Source organism: Myripristis murdjan, chromosome 7, assembly GCF_902150065.1.
Source record: "Myripristis murdjan chromosome 7, fMyrMur1.1, whole genome shotgun sequence".
NCBI classification, from domain to species: domain Eukaryota; kingdom Metazoa; phylum Chordata; class Actinopteri; order Holocentriformes; family Holocentridae; genus Myripristis; species Myripristis murdjan.
The window spans coordinates 9,592,187-9,615,683 of NC_043986.1; the positions used below are offsets into that span (position 1 = coordinate 9,592,187).

General features: G+C 40.9%; 1 protein-coding gene across 4 annotated transcripts in view; it reads right to left on the minus strand.

Annotated features, from left to right (window-relative positions):
- The window catches only part of ubr4 (ubiquitin protein ligase E3 component n-recognin 4), a 61,576-nt gene that overhangs the window by 25,652 nt on the left and 12,427 nt on the right, over positions 1-23,497 (minus strand). The window contains exons 15-50 of one of the 4 annotated variants that reach the window (XM_030055001.1): positions 22,521-22,562; positions 19,445-19,632; positions 18,541-18,697; positions 18,183-18,268; positions 17,662-17,831; positions 16,985-17,264; positions 16,495-16,627; positions 15,665-15,744; positions 15,363-15,491; positions 14,657-14,839; positions 14,255-14,377; positions 13,927-14,156; positions 13,567-13,685; positions 13,300-13,397; positions 13,016-13,173; positions 12,393-12,599; positions 11,888-11,989; positions 11,701-11,801; positions 11,108-11,495; positions 10,786-10,849; positions 10,186-10,377; positions 9,135-9,205; positions 8,063-8,210; positions 6,859-7,092; positions 6,530-6,700; positions 6,083-6,265; positions 5,187-5,345; positions 4,904-5,056; positions 3,534-3,761; positions 3,275-3,432; positions 2,999-3,173; positions 2,631-2,832; positions 2,225-2,388; positions 1,357-1,573; positions 791-1,007; positions 26-58 (exon numbers count right to left, since the gene is read on the minus strand). In XM_030055001.1, coding sequence (XP_029910861.1) covers positions 26-58; positions 791-1,007; positions 1,357-1,573; positions 2,225-2,388; positions 2,631-2,832; positions 2,999-3,173; positions 3,275-3,432; positions 3,534-3,761; positions 4,904-5,056; positions 5,187-5,345; positions 6,083-6,265; positions 6,530-6,700; positions 6,859-7,092; positions 8,063-8,210; positions 9,135-9,205; positions 10,186-10,377; positions 10,786-10,849; positions 11,108-11,495; positions 11,701-11,801; positions 11,888-11,989; positions 12,393-12,599; positions 13,016-13,173; positions 13,300-13,397; positions 13,567-13,685; positions 13,927-14,156; positions 14,255-14,377; positions 14,657-14,839; positions 15,363-15,491; positions 15,665-15,744; positions 16,495-16,627; positions 16,985-17,264; positions 17,662-17,831; positions 18,183-18,268; positions 18,541-18,697; positions 19,445-19,632; positions 22,521-22,562 — 5,743 coding nt within the window. Of the gene's footprint in view, positions 1-25; positions 59-790; positions 1,008-1,356; positions 1,574-2,224; positions 2,389-2,630; positions 2,833-2,998; positions 3,174-3,274; positions 3,433-3,533; positions 3,762-4,903; positions 5,057-5,186; positions 5,346-6,082; positions 6,266-6,529; positions 6,701-6,858; positions 7,093-8,017; positions 8,211-9,134; positions 9,206-10,185; positions 10,378-10,785; positions 10,850-11,107; positions 11,496-11,700; positions 11,802-11,887; positions 11,990-12,392; positions 12,600-13,015; positions 13,174-13,299; positions 13,398-13,566; positions 13,686-13,926; positions 14,157-14,254; positions 14,378-14,656; positions 14,840-15,362; positions 15,492-15,664; positions 15,745-16,494; positions 16,628-16,984; positions 17,265-17,661; positions 17,832-18,182; positions 18,269-18,540; positions 18,698-19,444; positions 19,633-22,520; positions 22,563-23,497 lie in introns of all 4 variants that reach the window. The other 3 variants (XM_030054998.1, XM_030055000.1, XM_030055002.1) reach the window with 3 other exon arrangements.

Sequence of the window (23,497 nt, forward strand, 5' to 3'; positions counted from 1 at the left end):
AAGCAGAGAAAGGGCAGTTACTAACCGGTCCAATGTTGATAAGGACTCAGTTTCACAACTTTTTATTGTATTTTTGGGAGCAAAAGAAAAAGAACAAAAAAGTGTGAGGATCACAGAAAGAAACAAGTGAAAGTAAATGATTCAGTTGAACAGAAGAGAAGCATGCAAGAAAAGATGACATCAGGATAGCCATGCACTAAACACTAATCTAAAAGACACAGAGAGCCCGACCACCACCACCACCATTACTGCTATGGGCTCATCCTCAACTCTCTTGCTACACTGCTACAATGCTTAATGATTCATCAAGAGTAGAGATGCACTGATAAAACTTTCAATGTGACACTTGAGTAACAAATTTTATATTTCAGCTATTAACCATTACAATCATGATCAATTAATTTTACTGAGCATAAAGATATGACATTCATTTGTGACCACAATCCCTCTAACATCAGGTGAAGGTAGAAACTCAAATATTATGCATGCCTTTTGGTATCATATTTCAGTATCATATCAGTATCATTTCAGTTCCCAATTTTAGCCTGGTATGTCCTTCGTCTCTATAGCAACACTTACAATCTAATCCTGATTAAACTAACATTTGCAAGTCTGGATATGAGGAAGTCTAGCATATGACAGGCATAAACTGGCTCACTGGAAAGTCTAAGAAATGCTCTGCCTGCTGATACATTACATAAAAATTTGAGTTAGTTAACTGAACTGGTAGTGGCTGTGGCTGCTAAGAGTCTGTGTTGACCCCATGACCCTTTAAGTCGACAACCCGTACCTCTCGAGCACGCTGCCACTGGTGGTGGTGGGGGTGGTTATGTCTCCATCGGCTGTGCCGTTGCCCTGGTTGAGGTTGGGGCTGCAAACGTTGTTCACAGAAGCAGAGGAGAAGTCCTCCGGTGGATCCTCAGGCCAGCCAAACTGCTCCTTGGTTTTCCCATAGATCTTGATCGAGTCGAGCATAGTGACTCCTGCCGGGTCAACGGAAGCCCCAACTTAAGGAAAAAAAAAAAAAGGACCAGAGGATTACACACATTGGAAGATGTTCAAAAACACAAATATCTGAAACAGAGATGGTTTTGTTACACTGTGACAATAGTTTAGACATATGTCAAGAACACAGGCATTGAAAAGTTGGACAGACAAGAGACAGGAGACACAAAAGAAACAGACTCCCAACAGTATGCCCCTTTTTTACCATCTATGTCCTGTAAAAGATATGACAGCTAGACAAATCGGTAATAATTGTTGGAATCAGCAGTAATTTCAAATCAACTAGTGTTTTCCTTTGCTTTACAGGAATGTACATGCACAATACATGGCCAGACATCATAATGTTCTTACTAAAGATGGACAGCTTCTTGTCAGCTTGTAGGGCCTCCTCTCTGGTGAAGGGAAGGTCAAACCAGCGGGCTCGAGTCAGGTTTATTTGCATGGTGCGTCCGAAGATCTCCAGGTAGGACGGAGCCCTCTCAATGGCCTGAGTGCCCACCTGCACCCGCATGCCTGTCATCACCATGGAGTTGTTGTTGTTGACCGCTTCCACAGTGAACCCACCAGGCTAGGAGGAAACAACCAGAGATAAGACCAAACACGGGCAGAAACAGTGCCATCAATTCGGGGAGCAAACCCTCATTTTCATGACACAACTCATTTGGTGGAGTCTTACAATGACATTAAAAATTGCATTTTTTTGCATGTGTGGCCCTAGGCTCTGTGAATAAATTCCTTTACCTTGTCAGTGTTAGGGCAACATTTTATACAGTGAGCATTGCAGTGCCATCATATGTTGGCAAGTGGTTGTAAATATACACAATGTATATTAAAGTGCAAGACTATGGATGCTAAAACATAGTTTAATTTTTTAAAAGAATTAGATGCACAAAACATCACTCAATACTGCTGAACCTTGTCACAGCAATTAAAAAACTACCAACATCACATGGTTAAAAAGGAGGATGGGTTGTATGCACAATGGTGCTATTTTTTTTTATTATTGTTGATATTCAAAATTATACCTTTATTTCTTTTTAAGGTCTTATGAAAAATACGTCATATAATAATAACTTTTCCTTAAAAAAACATCTTTAAAAACACCCTTACAATAAAACGAATACATTCAAGAACAAAGACAATATATTAGCTCAGAAAATATCAAAATTATCTTTTGAGTTTTTGCTGACACATGATGACTCTGTTAAAATGTTCCTACCTTTGTGTTGGCCACATACATCCCAGTGGAGTTCAGTCTGTGTTTGATCTGCTGTCCATTGTAGACCTGCAGCAAGTCGTTGCCCCCAAACTCCACCTCTGTCAGCTGCTGGTTGTGCTCAAAGAAGTCCACAGGGAATGTCACCTGACTGGAGGTCCGGGTAGCTAGAAGCAAAGTCATTACACTTTATACACAGCAAAACTCAACAGCCATTTGTCTGAAAGAAAGTGATTATATGCTCTGTTGTTCACTGCATCACTACAAACTATATAAGTTCAACATCTGTCCACATTATGATGCTGAGTTAGAGGGCTTAATGACAGCATGTCTAACTTGGACATGCTTCCAGGTCTGTGAGTTGCTTCACATCTAAAAATGAAAATAAGTTTCCTGCTCTTCAACTCACTGGTTGCAGCAGCCTTGCGTTTGCGGACTGGCTTCATGATGCTGATGCCGCAGCTCGGCTGCAGCGAGGGCTGGAGCCAGTAGGAGGTGTTGTCTACATTGGCCATGTAAATGCGCAGGCTACCGTCCTCACAGAGCAGAATCATGGTGGTACGCTGCTGCTCATTGCTGGCAGTGTGGCGGATAGCCACCATGTCTTGAATCTGAGGAAAAAAGAGTGTTATCGCTATGAAATAACATTTAAATCAGCCCAGTGTGTTGTGATTTTCATCGAGAAATTAATATATGGGTCTAAAATTTATGTTCCAAGTTAATGTTTTGTTTTTATGCCAGTGACTGTTACATGTCACTGCAGTGAGTGGTTCTTACCTTTGCCTTGGCTGGCAGAGTTTTGATCTCTTGGATGAGGAAGGTGTCTGGCTTGACCATGATGACCAGCGGTATGCCAGTCGTCTGCTGCACACAGCACACCAGGCCTGGGTGGTTCATCACCTCGGACCACTGGCACAGAGCAGGAGACATCTTGCTGCTGCCACCATTAGAGCTAAAGAAAGGCAGGAGGAAGACAGAGACAGAGTTGCTTATTTCATTTCCCAGAGCCTGTGCAGTGGCATTGTGGCGAATGGTTGCTGAAGAAGTAATTACCCTTTGATGTTGATGGTGAAAAGCCTCTGCACATCAGTGGTGCTGCGGCTGACTGTGGCAGCGAAGGACTTGCCCTGGCTGTAGCTGAAGAACAGCATCTGCAGCACATGGGAGTAGTAGACCGACACACCACCTCCAGCTACCTGACCATTGCTATCCTGTAGTCACACAAAAAAAATATAACTCAATACAGATTTCTGTACTATGCGTGTGTGTGTGTGTGTGTGTGTGTGTGTGTGTTACTTTGCAGGTGACTTGCCTTCAGGTCTTCATGGTTGATCTCTAAAACATTGGTGACATAGAAAGGTCCATGCTGCGCGCTGCTTGATTCATCCATGACCTGGGTGTACATGTAACCTGCTGAGGACATGATGACGATAATGTTCTTCCCTTCTTCGTTGAAAAGGAAAGTAGCGTCGCGGATCTTGGAACTCGGCAGCAGGAAGTAGTACATGGGACTGAGGGCATCCACCGATAAGTCATAAATCTGTTTGAATAGAGGGATAATGAATGAAAGAATGAAAAAGTAATAGTGTTTTTTAAGCAACCAAGACCTAGCTTAGTGCTAGTTACAGTAACTTGTATGTAAGACAGTTTTTGGTACCCAAAAAGGCACCAATCAAACAGAATATGTAGTTGGAATTCTCCTCATTATTATTATTATTATTATTCCATGCTTGCTAGTTGTGAGCCTCTACAAACCAACATGTCACTCTTTTGACAGTTTAAACCAATATTTTGTTAATACACACCAAGAGAAAACTTCCCTTTGAAAACCAATGGAAAAAATCCCCAAATTACTGTCAAATATCACATAAAAATACACTCTCCAGTATCCACTACAACTTTAAGTTAACAGAGATGAACATAATTTATTTAGTCTACAATTAGGCTGGCACAAAAAAATATGATTTGGTCTGGTCTCATCAGTCAACAAAGAAAGTTCTCCACAGCTGAACTGCAGAATCAACAACTGGGTCAGTGACTGGGGAGGGGCAGAAATTCACCTCAGCTGACTGTCTGGCTGATAGTGAGACAAATTACTCTCGACATATCGCTTAACATAACAACACTTTAACACAGACAACCATGAAAACGGCTGAAATGTTTGGAATGAACTCGCATCAGACGTGCTGCCAAAGACTTCTGATGGTGCTGATTTGCACTTGCAGAGGCGGACAACAGAGGAGAATCAGCAAGAGAGAATATATCTCATCAAAAAAATATATATATATGTATACTGCTTGTCTCATAGCAGGATTATTCCTTTGTATGAAGAGAAAATTGGGCCAAATCCCATTTCAAAATTTGGCAACTTAATGACACCTTGATTATCAGAAAATACACATGCTTAAATATGACTGAAGGTCTTTCCCGAACTGTCCTGTTATTACGATGCCCCTTTCAAGCAGACATACATAATCCACCAAGCAAAATGTTTTTTTTTTTTTTTTAAAGTTCAACTTCAAGAATTGATTGATATTTTACCCCCACAATTTCCTTCCACCAAAATACACTGATTGGTGGTTGTGTGCAGCAAAAGCCAATGCTAAAAGACATGGCAAGTACACAGTGTGTGCTTTGGTGCCACCAAGTCAGAAGGATAACCCTTCATTTAATAATACACACCTTGACAAAATCAGCAGTGATGATCGCAAGTTCAGTCTGAGAGCCTGGTAGCCAGATCGCTTTGATGATGAAGTTGCCAGTGGCCAGTTGTGGATGTAACACCAGGTGGTCAGACACAGAGCCTGTGCTGCTGAAAGTCAGTACATGGCAGTCCTGGGAAAGGAGGAGGAAGTCACATAGAGACAGTCAAATTACATTGCCTATGTGTGAAGTTAGTCCATAGTCCTGACTGGAGACAATGATTCAGGTTGTGACAGAACTCCACATAAGCAGGTTTTCTGACCTTGAGGCCACACACAGCCAGGTAATCTTCATTGCAAGGGTTGCCTGTGAGACTGAGGACGGTGAAGGGGACGGGTGCAGAGGCCAGGCGAGTCAGTGTCAGCTTCCTCTTGCTTGAATCAGCCTGCTTCAGGAGGGCAGATAACTGCAGAACAGTTATCTGTTGAGTGGGAAGGAAAAATGGGAAGGAAAAGAGTTAGGGGTCTTCAAATGGTGAGACACTGTAAACTGGATTTGGAACTCAAACTGTAGTCAAGTAGTAAAATTGGAACTACTATGATTATAATAATGGTAATGACAGAAAATGTAAAATCAATTATCTGTTGTTAAACTTTGCTCTGAAAGAAACATTAAAAGTAGGTATCTTTGTATTGAGTCCTAACACTGTCAATCCAGTGATCCTGATAAGGGTCTGGACACCAATACTGATGCTTGACTTACACTATTATTTAACTGCATGCCACACTATATGTCATACAGCTATTAAGATAAAATGCAAGCTTTACATTATTTACGTGGGATTAACTGGCATAAGTGCAGCTTCGGTGTCAGTCAGTCTGCAGTGGTTTGACATTTTGAAGGTGCAATTACAATCTGAGCAAAAAAACATCTTATTTGGAAACCCACACTCATTTTTGATGAATTCAAAAAGTCCCCACACAGCTAACTTAAAGTAATAATAAAGTTTGGTTCATTAACTCCTACCCTGTCCTGAGAGCGAGAGCTTCACTGGGGATGCACTGCTCCACAATGAGTGGAGTAGATAGAGACCAGAAAACAACAGAATGTGATTTTTGGTGGATATAAGGCTGTGATGCTGTTTTCTCTCTAGCATACAGCCCCCTTAATAAACAACCCAATTAACTCCTGTGAGAAGTTTTGACAGGCACAACACACCTTGCCCTTCTCATGGCTGACTGCAAGGTGCTGACGGCGACCGTGAGGTGAGGACAGCACACACATGGCAACACGGCGCAGGACATGGGCGCTGATGAGTTGACGGATGGTTTGCCCCTGGTCCCCGCTGTAGTTCATCCGCACATTCTCAAAGGCACCTTCCTGGGAGCCGAGAGTGGGAACCTGAAGGACAGAATCACAGGTAAACAGGAGATTGAACCATTTAAGGTAAACCATTTCTAAAACATTTGAATACAAGTGTCACATATATTTTTCATGACTGTTAATTCCAAATGGCCAACAGCCATTTGTGTTACATTACTAAGCAGGCAGAAGATGTTTACTTGTTATACAACTAAACATAATAGTCAAAATGCCAACTATGAAGAGAGGGGAAAAAAGAAAAGAAAAAAACTGAACTGGGTGGACAAAATCTACTGGTCATACCATTAACTGGTCAGTCATCTCCACACTTTTGTCTTGAGTATGTAATTCATTGAGGGCTTGCTGGGCGCGGCTGCTGCTTCCCACAGCTGATGCCTGCTGGAAGTTGGTCTGGATGGCATCCATGAGAAAAATGAGCATCTCCAGTATGACCGCTGCAGTGGATGACCCCAGCTAAAATGAAGAAGGAGAGTCAAAAGCACAAGTTATAAAAGTAGACATGGAAGTGCATCACTGCTTGAGACAAGCTTTTCAGTTAACACGGATCTGTGAGGCTAACAGAGACAGGTATAAATCAGACAAAACCCGCAGCAGACTCTAACAACCCTTACCACTTGTGCCAGCAGTTCTTCCTGGCAGCCCTCAATGCTCTTGCAAACGCTGCTCTTCTTGGGTCTGTCCTCATCTCCAGGCTTGCCATCACAGATGGTGACCTTCCCCTTGTCTGAGGGCGAGGCGTTCTGGTGGCGGATGGCGCTCTCAGGCATACGCAGCTCACTCTGGAAGGCTGAAGACTCTTTGAGCGTGGAGCCCATGCCACTGCTGGGGCTGCGCTTGACCAAGGCCTGGAGATGATAGAACACACAGCAGGGCAGTGAGAACACTGTAGATTTGCACATACATTTCATGCCACTATTCAGCAGTACATCAAACAAGTTTTTCACAAGTGGTCATCCTCTCAGCCTGCTTTTTTGTTGCTAATTTATGATAAGAGACCCTAGTTCTGTTTTCATTTTACTTGCTCTTCTGATTTGTGAAGCATGCAGTTAGTCAAATGGATGGTCAGAGGGATTTTGTTGAATGGGGATACATTTTATCCAAACTGCCTCTGACGGCAAATGACTATGGATTTCCTCTTCCTTGAACAGCATCAGAATAAATAATAACTGTGATCACTCTTGAATTTACTGCATGCCACTGTCATATATTTCCACTGTTTACTCTGTGTAAAATACAGCTCAAGTGATATTGTGTATATTTTTGATGCAAAATGCACAACACTATGAATTACACTCATCACCAAATCAAAACAGAAGTGATCTCAACATGGCGGTATTATTTTGACATTCCTACATGGGGGAAAAAGCTGAGAGCAGAGCCAGTGCCACATATATTCACTTATGTTATCTAAAATGCTGTTGACCATACACAGTAAACATAACTGAAAACATTCAGTCACTGTCAGAAACACAAAGACAGATGCAGATTTTGCCCTATCACACTTGAATTAGATTAAAAGCTTAGCTACAGGTCAAAGGATAAGTTCAGCTGATGTTGGTTTGTTAGCATCACATGCACATACTGACAAATCTTTAAATTCATATAAGATTAACTGGGAAAGCTGGCCATTTCATTACATAAAATGTTCACAACAGACAGTCAACATGAATTCTCTCATTTCCGGCCATATGCGTGGGCTAGCTAGAACCCTGACCAAATGAAATGATTGGATGGAGGTCAATGGGGGAATGATTTGCAAGCCAAAGTTACCGCTGTTGTTCTCTTCCCATGATGACCTGAGGTATTCGGTCTCACCTGGCAGCTGCCATCCTCCTTGGCACCGCAGTCACAGAAGAAAGAGCCGTATTTGGCATAGGAGATCTCATGGTCTTTGTGACAGACCTTGGCGCACACTGTGCACACACCTACCCCATCCACCATCTTACAGGTGTGACAGTGGTACCTGTGGAATGAGAGGACCAAGGCGAGACTGAGCTAGTGGATCAGCTGTTAGCAGTGACAGACAAACCAGTGACACACCACCTACATCACTCTAAACACAGTTTGGAGACATCCACTATCAGAAAATGTGTGGCATTTTCTTATGCCAACAGTTAAATCCAACAGATCTCACTTCCATGTCTCCTTTAGTGCAGATGACAGAGGTGGAAAAATATAATCACACTGCAGTGTTTCCATGCAGATTGTTTTTTTTTTTTTTTTCAAGAAATGAAATATGTTTAGCCAACACAACTTTGAGGATGCCTGATAACTGTCTCCAGTTTTGATTTTACAAAGTGATAGGTGCAAAGCTGCACTTTCACAAAGTTTCAGGTGCATTAGATGTCTTCAGGTCTGGGGAAAAAATATGAGTGGTTTAAAAAAATTAAAAATGGGCAGAGAAGTAATGCAATAAAAGACAGCAGAATAGCAAATCCGACTTTTTGCAAACACAGTATTTTCCAAAAAAAAAAAAAAAAAAAAAAACTCTCAACATCTAAAGTAGTTGTAAATGTAATCATTTGCAACCAAAAAAAAGCTTCTCGTCATCACCAGCTGAATACAGTGACTGATGCTAGTGTGGAAATAAAGTCTGCGACACATAAATCATCAGCAGAAAACATGGCTGAGACAGTATTTTCTCACAGAAAATACAAAACAATATGAGCACATCCTTAGTTAACACTGCTGACAAGCCTCTTTCTTTCCTAGCACAATAGCACTGCACAAAATTTTTCCTGTCTATAGAACAATTTTCATATATAATAGCCTCCTAATTTGAGCACAGACATCTCTGTGGTCACCTAAGCATGAAGTGTGAATATAATGAAAATAAATAAATAAAAATGAAGGAAAGAGATTGTGAGGAAGGAGACACTTCTTTTACCAGTGCTGGTTCATGAACTCCTTCTGAGTGATGGTGAAGGTGCAGAGTTTATTACAAAGGGAGTCTTCATCCTGCCAAGCAAACACAAACATATTCATGATGGACTTTCCAATTTAACTGACATTAATGTAACTGAGAACTGATTAACTATTAATGCCATTTACTGTAAATTTGAACTATAAGCAAAAATCAAGTGCTGGAGCATTTTATATGTTATTTACAGTTTTCAGCCCTTTAAGCAATGTTGTTTGAAGGAACCCAGCTGTGATTGTCTTGAATTTTGCTGGTGCAGCATACAGTACAAAATCTCCTAAATTTATAAAAACAGGTTATCTAACAAGACTGGAATCATTATGTTCCTGCTACAGAAGTACAAGACTGACTTGAATAACAATCATTTCAATGGTTTTGTCTCTCTGCTAATGTTCCTAGTGAACTCTACAGGGAAATCAGTAGGAAAATGACACATTTGCTGGTATCTAGATTAAAATGGTTCCCCATTCCCCTGGGAAATCATTGGGGGGTACGACTCAGTGTTATTCCCGTCCATTTTAGTATTAAATTTTATAGCCTCACTGCTCTGCTAAAAAGTGCAGTGCAGAGGGACACGGGACAGTTTTTTCATGTTGTTTTTTGCAAAGCACTGAACTGCTTTATAAATGGGTTTGACTAGCAAACAGGGACAGAGGGGGTAGATGTTCAACCATTAAGCTAAATGGAGACAACAACAAGAGCTTTCTGGAGTCAGTGGTCTGCAACTGGTTCACAATGGTTTTTCTGTTGCCTGGGACCAATCACTCAGCTTTGTTTCACTGTGTGATAATTTGGTGTACATAATGAAAACATGTAGAATGTCTCTTTGACTCGAGATTAATCCCCATATGAGGGCTAAACCCAATTTCCAGGCAAGATAAAAAATTGTTTATAGGGACCTTATATTTTTCTTTACATCCCACAGTTGCAAAGTTTTACATTTATGTCAATATGCCTCGCATGATAGAATCACCAGCCCCTTTTGTAAACAAACAGATATTGGGAGAGGGGTCCTCACAGAGTCTTCTGCCTGGGAATCGTCCTCTTCCACAGCAAGCTCCTCCACCCAGTCTGAGTCCACTTCCATAGCTTTTTCCTCTCCCTCCATGAGAAGCGCTGAGGAGCCCTGGCCGCTGCTCTGCCTCAGAGCGTTCATCACATCCGCCAGATAGGAGATGATGTGGCATGAGCACTCAAGCATGTTGGCGTGCTGAAGACAAGGACAAGGTGCACAAATACAATCACTTCACTCAGGTGGAGAGAAAACACAATTAGGTTTTTCACTCGGCACTTCCTTGGCCTAGTTTTTGGACTTTTCCCAAACTACAGCAGCACAAGTGTAATAAATTGTGCTACCCTGTCCCTTGCCAAATTAATCATAGAGACACACCTAATGTTTTCTACATACTTTATTAGCCTATGTAATTTTTGGATTTCATGCTACACCAACAAACATGCATGATATCATAGCTCTCCTGTAAAAACACATTTGATAGACCAGCATTAAGAGTCATCTTAATCCAAGGTTAAATGGGCCACGAAACCTGGATCAGTGAAAAGAATGTGAACTGTGAGAAGCTCTGTAAAAGGTTAAAACAGTGATGCAATGAAAACTTACCTTGCCCTGGGTCAAATTTGTGCTCACTTTTTCCACAACATTCTTCTGTGTCAAATACTTCTTGCTGCATAAAAAACAACAGTAGTTTTCTGATAAATATTAAGCAATTTGGGACCCTACTACTGGTTGATAATGATAAAAGGGATAGCTCACAAAATACACAACATTTCTTGTTTCTTCTACACAAATTGATGAACGTGAATGTCCTCTCACCAAGCAGTTTATCTGATAACTTTCTATTGGCACAGTTGATGAGAATGTCTTATGCAGTTCCCTGAGCTGATGTAAGTCATGTCTGTGAAACAAGACCCTGATTTCTTACCATCTAGTCAGCCAGTCGATGGCTGCCCTGTGCAGCTGCAGGTGGCCAGCCCCTTGGCCAGCACTGGCTAGTGTGGCCATGATAACCATGAGCTCAGGAAAGCCTGTCCCATCGCCGTTGGCCAGCATGTCCGTTGCCATGGGAATGAGTGTGCTGAGGAGGACTGTGCACACTCCCTCACCCACCTGGCTGTTGTCACGTACAATATGAGTGGTGAGCAGCTGCAGGAGCTGTCGATTCTCCTGCACTATCTCCAGCTGCTCCGAGTCCTTTGGTGGGGAGGCTGTCATGCGTGTCAGCCAAGACTGCAGACGTGAAGGCTCCACACAAGCCAGCTGAGCCAGAGATCCGCACAGACACAGCAGGCTGGGGTTTGGACTCTTCTCCGCTGGGGATGACAACATCATGTTGATGTTACTGGATGAGCTTAATGAGCAAGTCTCAGTGCAATTGAACCAATGGGGAGGGAAAGTTATCCCTTTAAACAAGATACCTTATCATAAAAAAGGCTTGTTAAAAAACTATCTTGACTTTTAAACAAAATTAAACAGGGATTAAATAATCTAACATAGTTTTGATAACGGTAAACTTACTGAGCTGGAAAAGCTTGGTGAAGAATTTCAGCACTCTGTTGCAGAACTTTGCTGACAGGTTTTCATTGGCAGTTGCCATCATAATTTGGACAAGCTCACCACTGAGGAGAAAAGGGAGCACAGATCAAATGATGTGGCTGAGTCAGATGTACTACAATGTAGTGTGTTATGTCACATGGGTATTTACCTGAAGGAGAAGAACTCTTCCATGGCCTTGCGGACTTGGCTGCTCTCAAGCTGTTTTTCAAGGTACTGAAGGCATTCCTCAAGTACAGACTCATCCAAACCACTAAAATGAGGTCAAACAATACACACTGAATGCATACTTCAAAAAGCTCGGTAAGACTCATCAGCCATCACAGCAAAATTTTACATCTGATTTTACTAAATCTATTGGCCTTTCTCAGATTAACAACCACATATATTTTGAAATTATATCATCACCCTCGTAAACACAGTGGTTCTAAATTTTCTCAGCACTTTTGAGTCACAATCGTGAATCTTCAGAGTAAAAGAAAATGCATTCCCATTGTTGACGTGTCCTTAAACAAAGCACTAATTCTCTACCAGATTGTGGGTGTTGTTATGTAGCTAACCTTGCATTCTGACATCTATGTGGAGGAGGCAAAGCAATAAGAGAATTTCTCTACGGGGCTTAATAAAATATAAGACAGTATTTAGACATGTCATACCTATTTGGGTCTGAGTGGTTGGCAATGATGTTGTAGCAACCAGTCACCAGCCGCTCGTAGATGCGAGCAAGGAAGGCGTCTGACTCTGATGGGCCAAGGATCCGCTCCAGCGAGGTGCTGCTGATCTCTGCCACACTCTCCGTGCTGCTCTCCAGGAGGAGCGGCAGCAGAGTGCGCACAACCTGCGAGGGATTCAGCTCCTCTGTGCTGAGGTTGGAGAGATCAGACAATATTACCTGAAGCTGCCAGGTACACAGACAGTCAACTAAGATTATGAAAGACTGTGTTTGGTAAAAGTTTTCTGTAAAGTTACCACTGTGCAGCAAAAATACTGCAAGCATTTAACTTCTGCATCAAGTGTTTGTTTAGTTTACAACAGTGCATGTCAGTGCTTTCAAAAACAATTTTAGTGAGACAATTAAGTGAGTTAGGGTCATCTCAGAAATGTTGGCTGCAATACACTGAATATTTCAGAAATAACCACTACCAATATTCTTGTAATAATATTATCAAAGCTTGAAGCCAATCTAAGAGCTTATTTGTGAAGTTCATCCTTTTCCTCACACATCACTGGTCACATGATAAAAGGTCCATATTTGAATAGGGACTGAACAGGCACTTACACAATGAGGTCTCCAGTGAGACGAACCAAAGACAAAAGGATGTGTTTGAGAGAGGAGGCCAGGGCCAGGGACTGGCAGCTCAGTGTGCCCAGGTGAGCCGCTTGGATGGCACTGATGTAGCTCTCTGATGGAATGGTGTCATTGGCAAATGCATTTCGCTGAGAAATAAAACACAATAAAACAATATAAATATTTTAAAAAGTCAATAGACTACCTACTCTCCCTAAAAAGGTTTTTAGAGAGATGGATAAACTCAAACATAGGAATCTACTTTACTCACGTACCCATGAGCCAATGTTGGGAAATTCATTGGTGTGGATGTTGTTCCAAGTCTCACATATTGTCTGCACAGCCGATGGCAAGTTCTGCATAACACTATGGCCTGTGAAATTATATCAAAAAATAAAAGTTCACATCAAAAAATATTCATGTGCCTGACCACAAAAAACATAAATAATCACACCAGCAAAGAGGAGATAGGAAAACTTTTGCTTCTTAACTGTGCAAAGTGATTTTTAAAAAGTTAGTTCTTGGGTAACTCCACCACATACCCAGCATGTTGGCTTTGCAGCGTGTGGAACCAATCGAGAGCACTGCTGCATAACCTTGGAGCTTGGCTTCAGTCAACTTGTTCTCTCCTTCTTCTGGAAGGCTCATCAGTAGGTAAGACCTGATCGACACAAGTTTGATTTTAATCACTTCGCAGTTTGTGTTTATTACATTTTAAATGAAAAAGCCTCTTAATATTAAGTAGTTTATTAGGCTACATACAAAAATAATGCCCAAATGCTTAAGATAAAATAATAACATATTTGTATTCAGAATGCTATGTAATAAATGAGCCAGGCCTACTTTTACTGACTTCCGTGTTGAAAAACAGAGTTTGGGATGGTGGGAATTCCCGATCTCACCTTGTGAAAGCAGTGTAAACATCAATGAGCTGTAGTGTGGCAGGCAGTAGGTTCTTGGTGATCTCAGATGACTTGTGGGTGTCCGCCTCAATAGCAACCTTTGACAAATGCTCATCTAGAGAAACCTGCACTTTAGAAATCACAGCATCCAGTGTGTAGATGGCTTGGAGGGAGGGCACCTGGTGAAGTGGCAGGATCGCATTCGGGTCCACGCTGGAAAAGGCAGAAATCTGCAACGGAAACCAGTATTAAAAAAAGTGAGTGTTGTGTTCAAACAACTACGCGCCTATACAGACAGCTTCACCGCTGACTCCCCCATTGTCATTACCTGTCTGGCAATGTAATCCTCTGCTAGCTCCACGTCGTACTTAACAGTGCTGCATTTAGCGGCTGTCGTCTCAACCAGAGAGGCTGCTTGATCTGCTTTCATTCCCTGCTTCACCAAGTGTTCCTGCCAACGATGACACAACATAGTCACACATCAAAATAAATTTCACCTGAGATAGCACTGATTGATGAAATTTCTGTAAGTCAATTATTTCAAAATAGTAAAGTTTTCAATAAAGCATTCCTAAAATGCAAATATATAGTAGTATAATAGTAGACATGACACAAAGTCAAACCTAAAACTGATGATCTGTATTAGTTTTTAAAAACAAATTCATTATCTGTTCTAAAAAAAATAGCATTTTAAGTGCACAGCCATCTGTCCATGCAAACAGTGACAGACCTTGATCCAGTTCACGTAGGTGGACACACGGAAACGTGAGGACCATCGCAGTGTGTGTAGGATGTCGCTCTCAGTTGGGTCACTGCAGCCCATCTTCAGCTGCTCCATGTAGGCTTTGGATGGTGGAAGAACGCCCAAGATCCTCCACAGCACCAGGAAGTAATACTGAAGGGAGCAGGCCTCCTGTGTTGGACAATAAATACACAAAGTCATTAAGCAGATGCAGATTTTGGATGTCACTTCTTACTACCAGACACTTTATTCAGCTGTCTCTCCCACACCATTCGAATCCAAGTTTCACACTTCATGCTGTGTGTTATAAACAGACTCTTCACAACACATGCTCTAGTAACAAGCTGGAAGCTATTTCAATAAGGTGTCAAGACTTTCAGAAGTGAGAGTTATATTAATAAGCTCTGAGGAAAAACTGTTGAAAAAAAGATTTTTAAATAGAAAACGAGCACAGATCTTCTCTACTCTGAACAGTGGTGAAATTCTGCCGATTGAAAGTGTAAAATAATATCTCCAAAATGCTTGGGATGACATTTTGCCAATTTTGTCTTCTGATTTAAACCTTTCATACCTTCATACCTTCCTGCGAAGCATTTTAAAAAGTTTTATTATAACTGATTTATTATTATTACACATCAAAAATGCTTCATGCAAAATAACTGTCTAAATTGTTGAAGCAACTTCGTTCACTCACCATGGGTGTGATGGGTTTGTTCTCCTGTCTCCTTGCTGTGTCAAACTGAGAGCCTGCTGCCAAGAGCGAGATGAGCCACGAATATAGTTCATCATACTTCACTGCTCCATTAAAGAGCTTTGGAAAGACCTGGCAGAAGATTTATGTAGAAACAAAATTAAGAAACACATACACAAAGTGTGCAAAAATAACCAATTTAAACCCTTTCAATGTGTGCAATATACTGTCTCAATAACACTTATGGGGAGACATACATTACAGAAGTGTACTTAATACAAGACAGGACATGGTCTAAGTCTCACCTTGCTGTCAAGTCGGCTGATGTCATCTTCAGATGTCTCAGGGGACAAGATGCAGTAGAATTTAGGCTGAATGGTTGAATCTGAGAAAGAGTAAAACACATGCAAATATATTATTCGTGCTTCACCGAGCATCTCCAAAAATAGTGCCATCCTCATTACTGTGACATTGTGTCATTCTCATTAGATTTATTATTTTATTTTTTCCCGCATAATTAGGAAAAAGGAAAATAGGCGAAATGTGCTGCTGCAACTCTAAGCAAGGTTTTAAATCCGCATTAAAAGCTCCAGACCTCCCTGCTGTGAATATCACCTGACTGCCTTACATGTGTGTGTGAACATTTTTCCTCAACTTGGCCTGGCCTTAAACTGCTTCTATCCAGAGGTATTTCTTTAATTGTAATGCCAACTGTGTTTATGTGCAATTCCTTTTTTGTATCAGCACTGAATCTATGTTTTATCAGAATGCAAACCACATTAAATACTTCAAATATTTGACACTCTTCAGAAAATGGCTGTGCCGGAAGCATAGGCATAAGATGATATAACAAACTCAATGTGAGAGATTATGACCACTATCATCACTTGAGTGCTGGTAAATCTAGGCAGCAGGTGGTAAATTTGGCCACATAATTTGTCAAATATTTGATGCTCTGTATCTCAGAACTGCATTCCACCCAAGCTTGTAATCTGGCAGAGAGTCAGTCATCGCTCAAATATTCTATTCTGAAAATCAATGTGGTTGGTAAAATCGTAAGTTTAGCTAAAGAATTTCAGAATCAACCATCACTATGGCCAGTGGGTAAAAGGTAAATTTCCTGTCCCAGTCTTACCTGCTGTGCAGTGTTTGGCCCAGTTCTCCTCCACCTCTTTGAAGCCATAGTAGAGTGGAAGAGTGCTTCGCTTCCCTCCTTCCTGAACAGAACTTGGCCCAGTAGATGGTGGGGTGAGAAGGTTATACTGCACCTACGGATTACATTGATTCAGTAGTTAAATATCTTTTTTCTCCCTTCATAGACCTTCCTTCACATTCCTTGTGGAATACCACTACCTTTGTATGTTTATAATATTCCACAGGCCTGGTGGTCAAATCAAAATGCAACACCATCATGATGTAAAACGAGAAGTTGCTTTGTAAGCTTTCAATGGGAGAGTGACTGTTGAGATTTTTTTATATTCACATGGGCCTTATTACAAATCAGGTGTAGATACCTTGGATTGTTCTGGTCAATTTTTACTTGGAAAACAGATAAAAAGTGAAAACAGCCAACCTAAATCTCATTTACTATCAGGACAACCATCATTAGAAAAGGAGCATCCAACCTGTTCAAAAAGGTATAAGGGGGCCTTGGAGTAATGGTGCAGCAGGTAGTCAAAGACCAACAACAGGCGGGCGAGGTTGAGGGGCACAGCCTTCAGCTGCGAGTCTCTGCTCTGTGCCACTTCAGTGATGGCCTGGGTGACCTGAGTGAGCACGGACCGCCGGCCACGTTCAGACAGGTTGTGGAAGAGAAGCATCAGGAGCTGGAGATGCTCCACGTTGAGGTCGTCCTCCCCATGAACAGAACCCTGGATAGTGTGCTGCTTTAACGTTCCCAAAAACCTGTGAGAGCATGCAGCAAAGGTACCAATGATGGAGGGGAAAAAAGGAAAGAGAATATTCACAAGATAAGATTAGGTATGTGCAAATATAAAACTAGTATGTGGTTCAAGAACAGGTACAAATTCTGCACAGTCATCTATGGTCTTGCAAGCTTACAAACAACTGTCCCAAAACCACCTGAAAACATGTAGTAGAAAAAAAAAAACATTTAAGGAGATTTTTCCTCAGGCAGTGACATAAATGGTGAAAGACAGATGATTTGACTGATAGTAGTTGACTGACACTTGTCTGACACTGCCCATGGTGCTGTGGTGACAACATTATGGGAAAAATAAAAACAGTACAAAACAGATCACAAAATAAGCCTCTCAAAATGAGCACACAATGGTTTCCATACCTTTCCCAGACCTTCATACACTCAGGCACGTCTGGTTCTCCTTGCAGGCTGGCTTTGTGCTGCCATATGAGGAGAAGTCTGGAGAGGACTGACAATGACTGGGGGTGAATGTACAAAGGCCAGGGACCCTCTGAAAAGGGGGCAACACCCAGCTGCTGGAGAAGGGTGCTCTGCAAATCACAGGAGAGAAAGCATGTGACATAAAACAAGAACATTTGTAACAATTAATCTCATTAATCAACTGCTAATATGCACTGAGAAGGATGACTGCTGTTCAGTGCAAAATAGTTTACTGTATAAGTTTGGCATACTGTTTATCAAAATTTTTGAGGAAATGCTAACCTAGTTTGTGCTGCACAGTGAACATAACAAATGCAACATGGACTGTATCATGGACAGTATCTAACTACATGAGTACTTTTGGGCATGTTTGGTCAAAAGTATGTGTTCATTTAAATGTGTGAGCTATCGTGTGCTAAGAAGTATTTCCAAAGAAACAACTAATCTATCTTTGCTCTTACCTGCAGGGCTGGGGACGGGAGATCCGATGTCACCAGGGTGTGGTTGAAGTGATACAGAGCTAAAGAGAATACTTCATCTGAGGAACCTGAAAAAAAAAAAAAAAATCAAGCCAAGTTATGTTTAAAGGTCATAACTACTTGCCTAAAAGCCAACAAGGAGAGGTCATGAAAGTAAACAACGTTCTCCTTCATGGCCATTGCTACTAGTAATGATCACATCCAATTCCACATAAGTAACACACAAGCCCACTGAAATGTAGCTTGGCCCATATTTCCAAACTCCATGCAACAGGCCAAACAAACTTAAAAGTACGGTAAATCTTGAGATAATCAGTGTAACAGACATTTTTTCCTGTACCTTTGACATCTTTGTCTACATCTTTGATGATGCTGGCCAGTGTAGCCATGTGCTGCTCTGTGAGAGACACACTCAGGTAGTTGCGGATGAAGTTGTTTCTGGACTTTAGCATGGAGGTGGTGATGAAGTTCAGAATGCTGGAGGCTAAACTGAGGAACTAGAGGGGGGAAAAAAACACCTGTGAGTTACAATGTTGTTTCACATTTACTTCTGAAAAACCTTCATATGCTGTAACGACAGATATTCAGAGTTGCTCTTCTATTGGGGAGGGGAAAAAAAGAAAAAGAAAAAAGAGTGACAAAACGGTCAACATCACACACACCTCTACCTTCCTGTCATTATATTAACCCAGAATTCAGTGTTTGGGGAAATATGAATCTAAATGTTTTAACAACGTAACGTGTATTTGAAATGCACGTCTTAGGATTAACAAAAAAGAGAGAGTCGTTTTAGGAGAAGTTAGATAGTGGAACTGTAATCAGTATAGGAAGCTAAAGCACAAATCACCCTCTCCGAAAACAACTCTCTCTCTTTTTTTTTTTTAAACAAATGAGACATGTACCTCAAGTACATATATAATCTTCTAATCTGATAACCTATGTAAATAAAACAGCTTCAGAGTTGCTGTGGGGTTTATTTTTTCACTTTGATGGAGCCAGGCTAACGACTCCCATAGACTTCAAGTCTTTATGCTAAGCTAACACAAAATGCTACCCATATGAGCTGAACCTCTGGACATACAATCTTCTTCTGTGTATTCCCCAATCAGCCAGTGGTTTAACTGTCAAAATCTGTCTCTATGCATCATGCACTTTAGAGCAACTTTTTTTTTTCTATATTTTGTCAATTGCATGCACACACACATATACACAAACACAAATGATAGCATCACGAAAGTCTTCACCAGCTCTGGGTCTTTGCGGCCAGCTAAAATGTTGCCGTTCTCGCTTGGATTCTGCTTGCTGGGGCTCTTCAATCTGGGGGAGGTCTCCAGGGGTGGGGGAGGTGGAGGGGGTGGGGGAGCCACTTTGTCTTTGGTGGGAGAGATTGTCTCTTCAAACCAAAGCCCCAAAATGGGCTCACTGTCATCATCTGAAATGACACACAAATCATTTATATGAATTCCTTGGAGTGACAGTAAGAAATGACAAGATTTAAATGAGATTTGTTGAGTGGTAGGGGTGACACGAACAGGCCAACTACCAAAAGCTTCAAACTACTTCATGACACCTACATACAACGCTGTGCAGCTGGGAGACAAGAGCCAAAGACTGCCATCACCATTACTAGTGAACTTGAACTTTAGTTCTATTGGTGAATATCCACTTAAAGAAGCACACGGAAAGAAATACTGCATAATTCATCAAAATTAACACTTTTCCAGGTTGTTATCAGAGAGACACACACTTTCCACTGTCTCCAGTTCACTGAGAATAAATAAATGTACAGGTCATTTATTCTATACTTATTTTACACGTTTATTTTCCAATGCCTTCAAAACAGCTGGTGGAACAATAGTGACAGAGCTCACCCTGTGTTCACTTTCTTGATGATATGATAACAGATCTGTAAACTAAAAACAAATGCAATTTTTGCTGGCTCAAAATTTTTGTGACAGCAAAATTTCAACATTAAATTGTGCCTTATCTGTTTATTTCAATGTTTAACCCGAAAGTCATTATCGAAATGGGATCTTGGTGTAATAATTCAAGGTGGACTCTGTCACCAATGCTCAACTAACGTCCTCTGAAGTACTGTGATACAAACTACAAGCTGTGTTAAAACGTGATAACTCCAATGACTTGCCTACTCTCACTCCCCACGAAGTTAGAGTAGGTAGCTGCCTGACTTAAGGTCCTGTGGATTTCTGACAGCATAGCCTGATGTTTTCTGTGGCACTCATTTGCATGGTAATTCATCATTCTGTTAAACTCTATAGGGAAGATTAACCTGGATTATAAGGGATAGACAAGGGATAGTAACACTGTATCCCATGTGCTGGAAAATGCAGAAATTGCAGCAGCATAGAAAAAAATATTGCAAGTGTTTGCATTTCATTGGCCCTATTTATTGTGATTTTTTTTTCACTTATTCTGAAGTGATAAAGACAAATGAGAAATGCATGCATGTAAACCGTATAGGATTTTTACTGTCCAGTTTTCTAGACAATACAGTGAAGGTAGTGTTGAAAAATCATATCTGTATAGAACAGAAACCCAGTTAATAGAAATTTATTTTTAAGTACTGCTTTCTTACCTATGAGTATAGCAAACACCTACTTTCCACGAAAATAGAAGTGGTGGAAGACTGGCGAAAATAAACTACAAATAACAGTTCTGATCTGACAGAAGGATCTTAAGCAATGTCAAGCTACTCGTTTTGTGTTTGCACTATTTTCAAATGGTCAAATGAGACGCCGCCTTTGCTCTGCGATCTGAACATTGTCCAAGATTTATTTTTCATCTGAAGGTCCTATATGTAGCTAAACATGCCAATAAATAAGACTGGCAAATTTTACAGGTTCAGAGAGCAACACTTCTATTTCATTTCAGTATGTGTTACTCAGTGAAATCTTTTATCAATAGTAAGATACAATGACTGAACAATCACAGACCTGACAGTAATCTTAAATCTTCGACATAGCCAATTGAGGCATCGAAGTCAGATTTATTTGAATAGAAAAACAGGAAGTAACCTTAAGTCATTAAAGAATATCACTTTAAGTTGATATTCACAATTGCATGCAACATAAGGAAATCATAGCTTTCAAGTGACAGCAAGACGCAGCATAGTGTGCTTAAGCCCATGGTTCACAAGCATAATTTGAATGTATTGTATTCAAGGATAATACCAGCTTTTTGACATCAGTCCTGTATCATTCCTGCCTTGACAGGAGCACCTTTCTCATTGTGAGACTCTAATGTTCTGGTTCTCAAAAACCCACAAAAAAAGAACTTAGTTACAATCTCTCTGTTCCAACTCCCCAGAAAAAAATAGCTCTTGTGTCTTATTAAAGCTTTTAAGGCTGAGGAAGAGAATCGCCTCCAGAGAAACAAAACCAAAAAACACAGATTTGGCTCTTGGCCATACTGTTCTCACACAGCACTTTTTTTTCTCAGCTATCACCATTTTGTTCTGCGTGAAAAAAAGAGTGCCAAGTTTTTTTGGCTGAAATAAAACCTGGTGCCTGTGGCTACCTGTGGTACCTATGGTACCACAGAGAAATGGGTGCCATCGTGTTTTTGGACTATTGGCAGAACTTGGTACAGGAGTATTGGTTCTTGTGACATCCCTACACACTGCAACCATAACAGTGGTCTGTATCCAGCCTCTTGTCATGATTGATCAATCAGGTCATGAAAAAAAATACCCTGTTTTAAGTCACTGGGTGTTTTTCTAAAAATATGAACTTGTTTCAACTGACGCAAAAATCTCCACCGGTCTAAACGCTTCCTTTCAGCTTCTTTCTGAGCATTTAACAGTCGCTTTCCATATGATTCCAGACTTACACAGATGGTGGCAGCTGAGAAAAAAATGCTGTGTGTGAACATAGCTTCACAGTGTGTTTAACGAACATTTTCAGACATAATGAGAGATGTCCAAGTCTATGGCATGACAAATCAGAATATAATACTGATTTGGGAAAAAATGGGCAAACAAAAATGTGAGCTTTAAATTCCTGTCAAGACAAAAGTAAGGACCCGTCTATCAACACCACTGGTATTATCCTTTGCACTAGTCTGAGCCACAGATGAACCTCTTTGACCAAACATTATAATTTAGCCTGTGTCAATTACAACAGTAATCAACACCTTCCAGACTCAAGTCTTGCCAAAGTCTCTTCATCTGTGACTCTCTTATTTTCTAAGCTAATATGGCCACAGCTCAGAGCCTAAATTGTGAGACATACAATTACAAAATAAATCTGGGACAGTGAGGTGGACACCAAGTCTTTGACCTGAGGACAGAAAACTGCTGACCTGAGACACAAGCTGCACTTGTCTTCTCCTGTCTTCTCTCTGCTGAAATAGTAAACACTGTCAACTACACTGTCACTGTGCGATCAAGGGACAAAAATTTGAATTAGTTTGGTGTGTGTGTGTGTGTGTGTGTGTGTGTACATGTATACGCGTTTGATTGCTCACACTGCTACCATAAGCTGCCATGATTTCACTGACCTGTTTCTAGACTTCCAACAGGCCTTACTCCACTGCAGTTATTCCTCATTTCCGTGTTATCCTGTCCTATCCAGCACATTTTCTGTACGTCCATGACACGCCTCAGCCCTGGCACTAGCTCAGACATCAAGCACAAATATGGCTCTCCCTTCAGCACACATTTTCACACTGTCGATTTAAGGCTTCTAATTTTTTTAGATTTTAGGGTATTACATTAAATATTAGTCTAGTGATTCCAACAGCTTCGCACTGTGGTGAAAAGCTTGCAGTTTTCCATTAAATGGGTGAGTTTGTTAGTACTGCTCACTGCAGCATTTTTATGACAACTGCGACTGTTACTAACAAGATATTTTAAGCAATGCACAAAGTGTTTGGGAGACTGGCCCACGGGTAAATTTTGCCATTAAAAAATATAATCCCTGACTGATGAAACAGGGCCCCTATCAACGTGGCATCCTGTGTTTGCTAAAACATCGTCCTGGTGGTGGAGCCTCCGGGTGAGTGTAGACAACAAAAAGGTAGCAGTTGTGATGCCTACAAATCGTGTACAAACTGCAGTGTAACTCAAAATGATGACTCTAGGACACCAAAAATCATTGTTCCCACTGGATCTTTCACTCCAGTGCTTCAAGCTAACACTGTGGTATATGCAATATCAAGTTAATAGCGATTGATTACTCTGCAGTGATTTTACTTAGATGCAGTCTCCCATTACCCATCTCTCTTTCACTTCCTAAGTAAAGAAAAAAAGTTATTCTCCAAGTCCAATCAAAGAAGAA